The 14,789-nt window shown below is 34.4% G+C and overlaps 1 protein-coding gene across 1 annotated transcript; it reads left to right on the top strand.

Moving 5' to 3' along the window:
• Positions 1-4,016: 4,016 nt before the first annotated feature.
• Positions 4,017-4,911, top strand: LOC111984337 (uncharacterized). The gene is given in 3 exon segments (XM_065775848.1): positions 4,017-4,452; positions 4,574-4,612; positions 4,615-4,911. Coding segments are annotated over 3 exon segments (309 nt in total). The 5' UTR covers positions 4,017-4,262; the 3' UTR covers positions 4,695-4,911.
• Positions 4,912-14,789: the final 9,878 nt, after the last annotated feature.

Genomic DNA, 14,789 nt, shown 5'->3' with positions numbered 1-14,789 from the left:
GGTGTGCTAGCTAGAGCTTTCTTCAATGGATTATTTGATTTCTTGTTGGAGGGGACGAATAAACTAGGAGAAAAGATGGAAATGAATTATGAAGAGAAGAGCATGGTATATAATATTGGAGCAGGTATATAGATTATAGAGAATTGACTTTGTGAATTGTGATACTAAACTAACTACCCAGGGGAGGCTCCACTTGGAGCCCAGGGTTCATTTGAACCCCTTGAATTGAACCAAAAAAGAAGAATGATTATAATATTTTTTATTTTATTTTTCCTGTTTTGAAACTTAAAATAAAAATTTGAACACCCTAACCTTAAACCCAACTGAAATAAACTTAAATATAAACATCTTAACAATATCTCGACCTTTTTAAATACAAAGAAAAATCTCAATAACAAATCAATTTGATCTAAAATATGGGAAAAAATTTTAATTAGCCCAACAACAAACGTAGAATTTGCTAATCTTAAACCTTAGAAAAAGCTCATGTAAATCTTAAGAAATTTTAAATAATTCAATAAAATGAGAAATTAATGGATGAATAATTGTTTGACTATGTACATTAAAACATATGTAACTAGTAGGATTGATAATAAAGATATTATACAATAATTTCAAAATACAAAAAATTGTAGAAGACAATTGTAAAACTTTATGTATTAAAGATTTTTTGTTTTTTTTTGGTGATGTCGATATATTTAATTTATCTTTTGTTTAAAATGTTATATAATTTATGTTTATTATTAAACCCCCTAGAAAATAATATATCTTGGAGCCGCCATTGAAACTACCCCCTTTATCTTTGTATAATAGTGAAAAAAGAGAAAAAAAAAAAATTTTTTTAGTTTTTTCCTATCAAAAAAAAAGAAGTCAATTTTTTTTAAGGAAAAAAAAAAAATATATATATATATATATACACACATGTGTGTGTGACTGTCAAAGCTGTTACATGCTTTTGGAACCAAAAATATTTGATCACGTTAGATAGTTTCAACAATAAAGCTACGGAAAAAATTAACAACAATTATATTAACTATAGGGGCAAAGACTAACAATCGGGCACAACCCGGCTAGGACTGAACTAAGATGGAGGCCCAATACAATTAATTTGTAGAGATGGATAACTAAGGGCTAAGGCCAATACTTGATTCCTAAGAACTATGGTTCGATAATTAAAGAAAGGGAGTTAGCAAGAATGACCATTGTTATGAATACCGTTTCGGTGCTCATTTCGGTTTGTCTATTGGAATGGAATATTTCAGTACCGGATTGGTACCGGGTTGTTTCGGTATACTGTTTCGAAGTTACCTTTTTTATACTTTTTATTTATTTATAGTTTATATACTTATATTTCCTTATATATTATTGGTCAAAATCCATATAATTTATTGAGTCTTAAAATTATAAGTCTATATTTTAGATAATATACCAATTTCAAGTCTAAAAATCTACCCAATAATTATAATAATACTTATGATTCTCAAAAAACAAAAATACTATTAAAACAATTTTACTATTAAAATATTCTCAAAAAATTTACTATTAAAAAACTGAAATATAAAAGCTAAAGTTAACTCACTTACTATCACTGCCAGTACCAAAAAAAAGAAGCTAAAGTTAAATATTAAAATAGTATTATTATTTATATATTTCGTGTGAACCAACAAAAACAAAGCCTAAAGCTTTTTGTCAAGTCTCTTTGTCATTTCCAACACTTAGTCACGTGCTAGGTTCACAAAACAAGAAAGAAAACACAAAACTAGGCAGTGAAAATTCAAAATAGAATTGAAAAAGGACCAGCAGACGAAAAGAAAGAAGAAGAAGAAGAAGAAAAAGAAGAAAGAAGAAAAACTGAAAAAGAAGAAGCAGCAGCAGCTACCTCTGCCATGGCCTGGGTTCATTCCGGCAACCGTCAACGTGGTGGAAACCTACTGTAAAGGGATGATTTCGTCAGCCATTCAGCTTGTAAGATGAATTGCAATGGGTGACTCTATTCAGGTAATAGCCATTAAAACTTGAAAAGGCAAATTTTTTTTGCATTTATCAGCAGATTCAGTTCCAGCCGAAATATGTCTACCGGCCGAAATTCACTGAAACAGGCCGAAATGGCCGGAACGAACCGAAATTTGGTCCGAGGTGGAACAAGAGGGTGATTCATACCGGTTTAAGGACTGGTACGAAATTTTCCGGCCGTTCCGGCCGGAACGGAACGGTATTAATAACAATCTGAATGACAACACATGCACATAATTATAGCAAGGAGGGGGCATTCTTATGGAGTTACAAGTGTCATTACAAGAGAAGGGACCGGCTCTGAAGAATCTTCTGGGAGATAAGGATCTGCCATCTTTTTGTCTTCATATGAGTCTGAAGAAGTGAAGCTTGGCAACAAGTGTCATGCTGAGTACAGGATTGGATTTCTTCAGAGATATGTTTCTGACAAGTAGATAATGAACAGTAACGGGTGAGAGATTACGTCTGAAGACGTTTCTAGGACTTTGTAGTGCTTTTTTTTTTTTTTTTTTTTTTTTTTTTTTTCTTTTACAATAAAGCAAACGATATTTAATAATGCTATTTTAATCCCATCCATCTCTTCCTTGGAACCATTCTTCATCAACGTCATCTGGATCATGATTGTGATAGTAAGGGTCATCATACCCTATAAGAGGATTAGGCATCTCCCAATGATCTTCATGTGGCCATTGTTGCCTACAGATGTCTGGATCAGTTGGTACTATTTCAGGAAGGATTCCTTTGTTAAGGGATTCAGCCATGGTGAGTGCATGATAACAAGACACCCAATGAACATCTGAATGTGTGTGGAGTGTACCATCTGAATTAGTAACCCAATGCATCTCTGAAGGGTGAAGAATTCCATTTGCTCGGATATCATTTTTAGAATTCAACTTGGCTACCAAACATGCTGAGGTGACTTTGTGACCAAATCTTGGATGTTCTGTTTTTGGATACTTCATCCAATCACCATTATGGGCATCATTTTTCAGGATTTCAAACCAGAACTTGTGAAAATATTTATTTCCATGGGGAAAAATGTATCTGTAGAATTCTGGCTCAAAATGGAGACATAAGTAATACTCATTGAGTAAGTACCACATGTAAAGGTAATGTGCAACATTCCAATTAGTTACCCAAAAGGCAAAAGGGTTTTCCATGGTTGGTCCGCATCAGGAAAAACAGCTAGAAAGTGGCACTGGTGTTTTTTAAGGACCTTACTTCATATTTATAGTCGTTAGAATTGCATTGTAGCCTTTCACTTGGAGGGTTGTTGATCTTTCTTTGGATACTTGTTCCATCACTGCCTTGTTGGTGGTGGTAGAGTGGTCTGCAATGGAGGCACTATTTAGGGTTATTCTATCATTAATATGAAAGATTGAGCTGGTGCAGTGCATTGAATGTAGAGATGATAGATGCTTTATCTGGAAGTTTCCTCCTACTTTTATTCACTCCTCATAACAATCCTCCTCACTTTCCAACTTCACAATCCTTTGGGCTTGTCTCTCTACTCTTGAGAAGTATTTACTTGTTAGCCTCCTCGGTCGGATTGACCTCTTCGGTTCACTGATCCACCTATCATTTTGGCGGTCCTAATTGGACCGGGCTTGATTTGATGACCAGTTAGGCTGCAATATACCTTGGATGGATAATGTTAATGATTCCCTCTCTTCGGGCTCCTACCCTCACATTTATCACTTAAGATTTGTTTTTAATAACCCAAATTAAAGGATGTTTTGGAAATTGTTATGAACTTTTATTGTGCCTCTAAAAAAAACTAGAATTTCAATCCATCCCTACTATTTGGACCTCTTTCTCTGGACCCAACTTTCAATTTCCTGTGGGCTGGAAGCCTAGTGGGTCACCCAGTATGAGAATACTATGTGAGGATTGGACTTTGGATTGGACAATTGCACACAAAAGTAAAGAATAAGCCAGAGGTACAGTCCACACATATACAGTCATACAGATAATATCATTGCATAGCTATTAACATTTAACGACCATTAAAAGAACTTTCTTTACTCTTCTTTAAAAAGTCATTGTTTCTACAGTACTTTTCTCAACTTCTTCTTCAACTCCAAGCAAAAAAACTCAAATCGAAATCAGGAGCCCTGTCAACATCACCAACCCCACACCATATCACCTTGTTCAATTCACCATTTCTCCAAATTCAAAACCCAAAATCTCTCCGCATCTATCTATCTATCTATCTGAAGAACAAGAAGAAAGAAAGGAAAAAAAAAAAAATGGCGTACGTAGACCACGCGTTTTCGATTACAGACGAGGACATGATGATGGAAACCTCGTACACGATGAACAACAGGGCTCCAATCAAAGAGATCGCTCTCGCCGTGTCTCTCCTTGTCTTCGGCACTCTCGGAATCATCATCGGCATCTTCATGGCCATCAACCACATCGGCGGCGACCGTGCCCACGGTACCTTTTTTTCACTATTTACTCAATACCCACTTCTTGTATTTCTACTTTGACTATGTTTTTGTGTTCTGGGTCTGAGATTTTCTTGATTTTTCTTTGTTGGGTTTGTTTTTTTGATTAGGTGTGTTCTTTGCAATATTGGGTTCGATCTTGTTCATTCCGGGTTTTACTATACGAGGATTGCTTACTACGCTTATAAGGGTTACAAAGGCTTCTCTTTCTCCAACATACCTGCTGTGTAATCCACCATTAGCTTTCCCAAACTTTCACATGTTCCTGTACATATCTTCTCTGAGTTATACTCTTTTTACTTTTTAAAGAATTTTATTGATTCTAATGTGTATTAGCTGCTACTAGTTTCGAACAAGAGAGATTTTTTTTTTTGATGAATATAGTGAATTGTGTTTTGTCATGGACCAATTAGCGATCTTATGAATCTATGCAATTATATTATGCCTACTTTACATTTTGCATTTTGTATCTGTTGCTGTGATTTTATTTTTGGATAAGTAGTATCTGTTGCTGTGATTTGATCTATTAAATTGAGCACATTTATTGCATGTCATTTAACATTGAGTGATGCTAAATACCACTAATTTTATTGCCTTACAAACGGATGTTTTACCAATCACACAAAGGGTTATTCAGATATTTATTTATTTCGTAGTTGTTGAAGTGGCATCAATCACATTCATTGTCACGCCAATTTGTAGCAGTAATATTTGATGTAGTTTTGTGGCATTTTCCTTGTTGCCCTTTTATGTGTTTGCTTGTTGATAAGGAAAAAGAAGGGAGGGGGGGGGGGGGAGATGCTATATTTTAAGTATGTAGATTTTTTTTTTTAGCTAGTTTGGTTTAAGCTGCTTTTACTAAAAGAATTAGCTGTGAAATCTGTTTATTTTCAAGCATTTAGTCTGTGATTAAATATCCCAACAGTGTATCCAGTACCAATATGGCTATATTAAATCATGATTATTATCGTAAACCTAATAAATGTACAGCTTTTTTATTTTCTGCGGGATTCAGAAGAACCTGCCCCGCACCAAAGTCTGAACTCTTATTAATATGGTAAACTTAAAGTTATTTATTTCTGGATCTGGGTTTATTATCCATTGAGTTAGTAGAAAAAGAAAAAAAGTTTATGTTTAGAATACTTGACTGNAAAAAAAAAAAAAAAAAAGCACTACAAAGTCCTAGAAACGTCTTCAGACGTAATCTCTCCCAGCAAAAACTCAAAGAAAGATATGAAGCAAGAGATCCAGAAGTTGACCTCCTTGGAGAATCCAAAAACAGAACATCCAACTCTTGGTGTATAGCAGAACTCCAAGCACCAAACGCCACTGTGTCTCAGATTATTGCTAAGTTTGTTACAACCACTGACTCCAAACATCTGTTCACTCTTGATAATATTCCCCCTTTGATGGTGAGTGTTGGGAAGATTCTGATGAAGATGGGCTTACTTTTCAGAGTAATAAAAAATGTTTCTCCATTTGCTTCTCTGAACATCTGATGATGAGATAACCAGTATTCTAGAGAAACTCTGCAACCAGAGAAAATTTCTTTCCGTCTGGATTAACTCCGACAGGGTTTTTGATTTTCCACACATGTTTGGTATTGGCCTGGGGATGATCAAAGCTTTCTAAAGGAGGAAAAACCCCTTTTGCCTTTTGGGTAACTAATTGGAATGTTGCACATTACCTTTACATGTGATACTTACTCAATGAGTATTACCTATGTCTCCATTTTGAGCCAGATCTTTCTTTTTACAATTATCCTTGAGCTTGCCATGGATCTTGCTGATTTCTGAGCCAAACAATTCCTGTACTTAGAAATCTTTGGGATGAAATCAGACATATAATTTACAATTCCAAGGAACTGTTGTATTTGCTTAGCACTTGTGAGCTTATCTGGGAATTCACTAAGAGAAACAGCTATATGAGGCTGTAAAGTATACTTCCCTTCTGAAATATTTACTCCCAAAAAGTCTATAGAAGACTGTCCTATGACCATTTTCTTTTCTGAGAGCATTACCCCTTGTGATCTTGCCAAATTATGGAATTCAATGAGCAACTTTTCATGAGACTCTTCGTCTTTTGAAAACAGAAGGATATCATCTACATAAATTAGTGCATTTGTCAAGAGGGGCTGGAACAGAGTTACCATTGCTTTTTGAAATTAGGATGGAGCATTTTTGAGGCCAAAAGGCATGACTGTCCATTGATAATGATGGTCTGGAATGCAGAATGCTGTCTTGTATCTTTCTTCTGGATGGATTCCTAATTGTCCGTCTGGATTAACTCCGACAGGGTTTTTGATTTTCCACACATGTTTGGTATTGGCCTGGAGGGAAATTCTGTGAATAGGACGGTGAAGCTTGATCAAACATGTGGGAATTCACTAAGAGAAATAGCTATATGAGGCTGTAAAGTACACTTCCCTTGAGGGTCGGAGAGGATGAGGTCACTTTTAATGTATTCAAGTCTATGGAATTTCCTTCCGAGACATATTCTTGTTTTCAAATAAGTGACCGAGACATGATCATGGCCAATGAGACTTGTGCAATTGATTTTCAAAAGTTACCACTTGAGGTATGTCTTACTCGCTCTACACTTGTTAAATTCAATAATGAAGAGGTTAAAGAGTGTGAAAGATATTTGGAGGCTACACCACTCTTTCCTCCTTCAATGCAACCAAAAGTGGAAGACCTAAAATCATGTCAGCCAACATCTCCACCAGAGGAACCTCCTAAACTTGAGCTCAAACCGCTTCCATCAAATTTAAGGTACGCTTTCTTAGGCCAAGACTCTACTTTGCCAGTTATTATTAACAGTTCTTTGAGTGATGTAGAGGAGGAAAAGTTGCTGAGAATCTTGCGGGAACACAAAATGGCTTTGGGTTGGACCATCTCTGACATCAAAGGAATTAGTCCTTCAATTTGCACACATAGGATTTTAATGGAGGATAACGTCTAGCTACAGACGTTAAATAAAGCGCTTTTGGGAGGCAACCCAAGTTTTTTATTTTTATGTTTATGTTTTTATTTTTTCTTTATCTTATTTTTTTTTTTTTTTTTTTTTTTTTTTCTTTTTCTTTCATTTTGTAGGAATAAAGAGACCAAAGAAATCTTCAATGGGTACATGGTTGCACCTCAAGGAAAAATATTCAATTAAAAATCAGGGGAGCATCTCTTCTCCTTTCTCATTCTTTTAATTACTTTTTTTTCTTTTTTCCCATTGAGGACAATGTGAAATTTAAGTTTGGGGGAAGGGAATTTATTTTATTTAAAAAAAAAAAAAAAGCCTATGATAAGACTATGGTTGAAATTTCTTATAATTTTTAGGAATCATTCTCATTGCTTAAGTCCAGTTGTTAATTCTTTACTTGATCTTGTTTAATTTGATATGATCATTAATCATTGTGCATACCTAGAGAAGTTTTATGTGAATTTTGTAAATTTGGATGATCTCTACTTATTCTAGAACTTGTTGAATAACTCTCATGGAGAAATCTTATACAGAATATTACTTGGGAAGTGATTTAGGCATTCTTTGAATCGATTGAGCCTTTCAAGCTTACCTCTTTATTATCTTTATCCCTAGTTACCCAATTGATCTATTCTTACACTGGGTTGAAGAAAAGAGAAGATATATGAGTGTTTAAAAAAAAAAAAAAAAAAAAAAAAAAAGGAAGAAGAAGAAAATTGTACAAAGTTCCATTTACTCCAATGTTTTGAGTTGCTTAGTAACTAGGGGTATTCATTACCAATGTTTACTCTTACGTCAAACCGTAACTTAAAATATGAGTATGCAAAAGCACTTCAGGTTTGTGACTTGTTGAGTAACTGGGTGCATCCATCACAAATGCCTGCATTCACGTCAAAAGATAAGTGACGACTTGAAGTAAGAAAAAAAAAATTTTTTTTGATGAAGAGAGGTATTTTGAGATATTCAAAGGACTGAGAAAAATTTATATTTTAGAAGTGAAAGTGCTCTATTTGCTTGAACCTTATCTTTTCTTTATAGCCCTCACCATAGCCATACATCACAAGCCTAATAAAGACCTATTGATCCTGGGTAATATTTTGTTTTATATTAGTGGAGAGTGATTTAAAAAGCAAGTTTATGGAGTTTTTAGAGATCTGTACTTATTTACTTGTTTGCATAAAACTATCCGGGAAGCTAATGATGAAGTGAGAATGATAATGCGATGGAGTTGAGTTTTGAATTAACTTTTGGACTTGATTAATTTGGAATGATTCCTTTGAATTATAAGCTTTATGCAGATCTTTGAGGCCAGAAAAATTTTATTTATTTATTTTCTCTTTTCTCTTTTTGCTCGAGGACTAGCAAAGTTTAAGTTTGGGGGAATTTGATAAGTGTAATTTTTACATGATTTTTATCATACAATGGGACTTCCAGCTGTTAACTATGAAGTTCCATTACCAGGAGCAACAGGTCTTGCTGCAAGGATTAAGTTCCTCTTCAGCCACTTCCTTCATTGATTGTCACCAGTTACTTAAGGGGTCAGTGAGGAAGGGGTTGCTGCTTCAAATTTACTCTGCAGCTGAGGAAGTGTTGGAGGTGAGTGCACCTGCAGAAGTGGAGTTGTTGTTGCAGGAATTTGGTAGGGTTTTTGAGACTCCTACAGGTTTACCACCTTTGAGGGGTCATGAACATCAGATTACCCTCATGGAAGGCTCTCAACCAGTGTGCCTGAGACCTTATAGATACCCTTTCTATCAAAAAAATGAAATTGAAAACATTGTGAGGGAGTTGTTGAATGCTGGGTCAATCAGAAACAGCACTAGTCCTTTTGCCTCACCTGTTTTGCTAGTAAGGAAAGCAGATGGATCTTGGAGGATGTGCATTGACTATAGGGCATTGAACAACATTACTATAAAGGATAAGTTTCCAATTCCAGTTATTGATGAGCTGTTAGATGAGTTGAATGGAGCAACTGTTTTTTCCAAGCTTGATCTGAGATCCGGTTACCATCAAATCAGGATGAAGGAGGATGATGTGCCTAAGACAGCACTCAGAACACATGAAGGGCATTATGAGTTTTTGGTGATGCCATTTGGATTAACCAATGCACCATCAACCTTCCAATCCTTGATGAACCAGGTTTTTAAGCCTTACCTCAGAAAATTTGTTTTAGTTTTTTTTGATGATATTTTGGTATATAGCACTTCTTTATCTGAGCATGTGAACCATTTGAAATCTGTTTTAGAGGTGTTAGCATTACATAAACTATATGCCAAGAAGTCCAAGTGCAAATTTGCTTGTCATGAAGTGGAATACCTAGGGCATGTCATCACTAGTGTAGGGGTTCATACTGATCCTAAGAAGACTGCAGCCATGCAGCAGTGGTCTACTCCTACTGATCTCAAGTCCTTGAGAGGGTTTTTGGGGCTCACAGGGTACTATAGAAAATTTGTTAAAGGTTATGGACAGATTGCTGCTCCTTTAACTGCCCTGTTGAAGAAGGATGCTTTTTCTTGGACTGAGGAGGCTGATCAAGCTTTTCAGAAGTTGAAGGCTGCCATGGTTCAACCTCCTGTGTTAGCTCTACCAAATTTTGATATGCCATTTGTCATTGAATATGATGCTTCAGGTAGGGGATTGGGAGCTGTGTTAATGCAACAAGGTAGGCCTATTGCCTTCCATAGCCAAGCCCTCAAGGGTCGAAATTTGGACTTGTCTACCTATGAAAAAGAGTTATTAGCTCTAGTGGTTGCTGTTAAGAGGTGGAGATCTTACCTGATTAGTAGACCTTTTATTGTGAGAACTGATCAACAAAGCCTTAAGTACCTTTTAGAGCAGAAAATTGGTACTCCTACTCAACAGAAATGGTTTGCCAAGCTATTAGGATATGCCTTTGTGGTTCAATATAAAAAGGGTAAAGACAACCTTGTGGCTGATGCTTTGTCCAGAAAAGTTGAACCTGGTGATGCTTTGAATATTGCTAGACCTTCCACTGAAGTTGGTTCTGATGATCTTATTCTTAGGACTATTTAGACTCTCAAGGAGGTGTTGTGTTTATGATCTCATTTCCTTCTCCAACTTGGCTCAGTGATCTCAAGGCAAGTTATGCCACAGATCAGCAGGTGCAGGGCATTATGCAGGCCTTGGGTTTAGGACAAGCTGCTCCTAAAGGTTACTCTCTGCAGAATGGGTTGTTGTTGTACAAAGGGAGGGTTTACTTAGGCACTTGTGATGCTTTGAAGACTGCTGTCTTGCATCAGGTTCATGACAGTCCATTGGGGGGTCACTCAGGTTTTCTTAAGACCTTGCATAGAGTGAAAAGGGACTTCCATTGGCCTGGTTTGAGAACTGATGTGAGGAAATTGGTGAGGGAGTGTGATATTTGCCAGAGGTTGAAATATGAAACTTGCAGCCCAGCTGGTCTTCTGCAGCCTTTGCCAATACCAGAGAAACCTTGGATGGATGTTAGTATGGACTTTGTTGAAGGCCTTCCTAAATCTCAGTTCAAGGATGTGGTGTTAGTGGTGGTGGATAGGTTCACTAAGTTTGTTCACTTTGTACCCTTGTCACACCCTTACACTGCAGCCAAAGTAGCCCAATTTTATATGCAATATGTCTTTAAATTGCATGGTCTGCCTGCCACTATTGTGAGTGACAGAGATCCAATTTTTACTTCACATTTTTGGCAAGAGTTGATGAGGCTTCAAGGGGTTCAGCTTGCTATGTCTACTGCTTATCACCCCCAGACAGATGGCCAAACCGAGGTTGTGAACAAGAGTTTGGAGCATTACTTAAAGGCCTTTGCTGCAGATAAACCACAGTCTTGGGTGGAGTGGTTACCTTTAGCAGAATTTTGGTTCAATACCAATTTTCATGTCTCTCTTAAGATGACACCCTTTGAGGCTTTGTATGGTTTTGCTCCACCAAGACTCTTGGATTACATCCCTAGCACTACTAAGGTGGAGAGTGTAGAGGAGCATTTGAGGGATAGACAGCAGCTGATTGCATTATTGAAGCAGAATTTGGTGGCTGCTCAGGTGCGAATGAAGGTTACTGCTGATAAGCACAGAACTATGAGGGAATTTGAAGTTGGAGATTGGGTTTATCTTAAGCTACACCCTTACAAGCAAATGTCCTTGAGGCAAAAACGTTTGGGAAAGCTATCACCTAGATTCTATGGTCCTTTCCAGATACTGCAGAGGATTGGGACTGTCTCTTACAAATTAGACCTGCCACCTGAATCAAGACTTCATCCCACATTTCATGTTTCTTGTTTGAAGCAACGATTGGGTCAACATGTGGTGCCTTTGCCTTCCTTACCACCTGTAGATTTTGAGGGCATTCTCAAGCCTGAACCTGTTGCTGTGTTACAAGAGAGGACTCATCATCTGCGGACCAGGTCTGTTACTCAGGTCTTAGTTCAATGGCAAGGTGAGCGAGTGGAAGATGCTACCTGGGAAAGTCTTTACTTGCTGCAACAACAGTTCCCACACCTTGTGGGCAAGGTGTTTTAAAGGGGAGGGTATTGTTAGGATTGTATCAATTGAGAGGGTTGTAATTGAGCATTGGAAAAGGGTGGTACTGATTGTATTGGTTAGTTGATTGTAATTGTTAGAAGTGCAGCTGGCATTAGTTAGTTAGATATTTCCAAAGTTAGTTAGAGGGCGGGAAGGGTATAAAACCAATAGGAATGGGCTGTACTGAGGCATGGAATAAGCACCTTCCTAATTTAGTTTCTGTTCAGTTTCTTCTCCATTTCTTCTCTGTTCTCATCTCTTTCTTCTTTGGAGGACCAGCTGACCTCGAATCCAGCTAGATACTTGAACTCATTCTCTGTTCTTATCACACATGTGATGTGAGAATTACACAATATGATGATGAAATCGTCAAATGTGAGAAAAAAGTAAGGGAACTACTAAATATGATAATAGACCAACCGTAATTTATTTAATATAATAAATGTAATATAATAAAATTTATTTATGTTTAGGTTACTTTACTTAAATAAAACTCGTAATATATGAGTTTTAATTGGTTTAAGTTAATGCTAATGTGACAGCACATGAAGAAATCTTAAGAAAAGTCAACCAAATATAATTTAATTAGTGATTGTTTGGAGTTGGGTTGGTTTAAATCAAATGAAATTTATAATAAACAAGTTTTAATTGGTTCTAGCTAACATGGAATAATTTTTTTTTTCAATTATATGTGAAAATATTTTTATAATTAATTCATAAAATAGTAATAAATAAAAATTCAAACCATATAATTTGTTCGAAAATATCAAGAGTATTTAATAAAACCTTGTTTAGAGAAATGAAGCATAATTTTTAGAATTTATTTAGTATAAAGTTACATCCTTTAGTAAAAAAAAAAATCATACATCATGAGTTTTAACTGTATTTGGTTAAGCTGCCATGAGACTCATGGCGACACAACAGGAATTCCTAATGAATTGTCAACCAAGTATAATTTAACTAATATTTGTTTAGTGTCAAGTTACTTTATCCAAATAAGACTCATGATATGTTAGTTTTAATTAGTTTTAAATTAAAATTTTGACCTAAAAAAATTAGAGATTTCAATAGCAATAAATATTAATACAAAAGAAAATCTTAAAGAGTCTCAATCAACTATAATTTAATCAATATTTGTTTAGTGTTGGGTTGCATTCATCAAATAAAAACTCAAGATTTAGAAGTTTTGTTTGGTTTCAACTTTCAACTAACATGTAATAGTCAAACCAAAATAAGTATCACATCAAATTTGCAAATAAATAATTAATGAATATTAGGCACAAAAAAAAAAAAAAAAGACAAACTATGAAGAGAGGACTGAGAAATTTCAGTGCTCCTTTCCGGGAAAATGCAAAAGTTCTCTTTTAATATTAATTTAATAAAGCTTGGTAAACTGAATGCGAAGGGAAAAGTGTNCAAAAAAAAAAAAAAAAGACAAACTAGAGAATTTCTTAAAATAGACCAACCGTAATTTATTTAAAATAATAAATTTAATTTAATAAAATTTATTTATGTTTAGGTTACTTTAGTTAAATAAAACTCGTGATATGTGAGTTTTAATTGGTTTCAATTAATGCTAAAGTGACAGCACATGAAGAAATCTTAAGAAAAGTCAACCAAACGTAATTTAATTAGTGATTGTTTGGAGTTGGCTTGGTTTAAATCAAATGAAATTTATAATAAACAAGTTTTAATTGGTTCTAGCTAACATGTAATTTTTTTTTTTTACAATTCTATGTGAAAATATTTTTATAATTAATTCATAAAATAGTAATAAATAAAAAAATTCAAACCATATAATTTTTTGGAAAATATCAAGAGTATTTAATAAAACCTTGTTTAGAGAAATGAAGCATAATTTTTAGAATTTATTTAGTATAAATTAAGTTACATCCTTTGGTAAAAAAAAAAAAAAATCATACATCATGAGTTTTAATTGTATTTGGTTAAGCTGCCACGAGACTCATGGCGACACAATAGGAATTCCTAATGCATTGTCAACCAAGTATAATTTAACTAATATTTGTTTAGTCAAGTTACTTTAGCCAAATAAGACTCATGATCATTCTCAAAAAAATTAGAAAAATAAGACTCATGATATGTTAGTTTTAATTAGTTTAAAATTAAAATTTTGACCTGAAAAAATTAGAGATTTCAATGGCAATAAATAGTAATCAAAAGAAAATCTAAAAAGAGTCTCAATCAACTATAATTTAATCAATATTTGTTTAGTGTTGGGTTGCATTCATCGAATAAAACTCAACATGTAGAAGTTTTGTTTGGTTTCAACTTTCAACTAACATGTAATAAGTCAAACCAAAATAAGCATCACCTAAAATTTGCAAATAAATACTTAATGAATATTAGCACAAAAAAAAAAAAAAAAAAAAAAAAAAAAAAAAACAAACTAGGGAATTTCTTAGAATAAACCAACTGTAATTTATTTAACATAATAAATGTAATTTCATAAAATTATTTATGCTTGGTTACTTTTTTTTTTTTTTTGAGAAACATGTTTGGTTACTTTACTTAAATAAAACTCGTGATATATGAGTTTTAATTGGTTTCAATTAATGCTAATGTGACAGCACATGAAGAAATCTTAAGAAAAGTCAACCAAACATAATTTAATTAGTGATTGTTTGGAGTTGGTTTGTTTAAATCGAATGAAATTTATAATAAACAAGTTCTAATTGGTTCTAGCTAACATGGAATATATATATATATATATTACAATTCAATGTGAAAATATTATTTATAATCAATTCATAAAATAGTAACAAATAAAAATTCAAACCATATAATTTGTTAGAAAATATCAAGAGAATTTAATAAA

Source organism: Quercus suber, unplaced genomic scaffold (assembly GCF_002906115.3).
Source record: "Quercus suber isolate HL8 unplaced genomic scaffold, Cork oak 2.0 scaffold_120, whole genome shotgun sequence".
NCBI lineage: Eukaryota > Viridiplantae > Streptophyta > Magnoliopsida > Fagales > Fagaceae > Quercus > Quercus suber.
The sequence above is the reverse complement of the archived record's forward strand: the minus strand, read 5'-3'. Positions and strand labels throughout refer to the sequence as shown.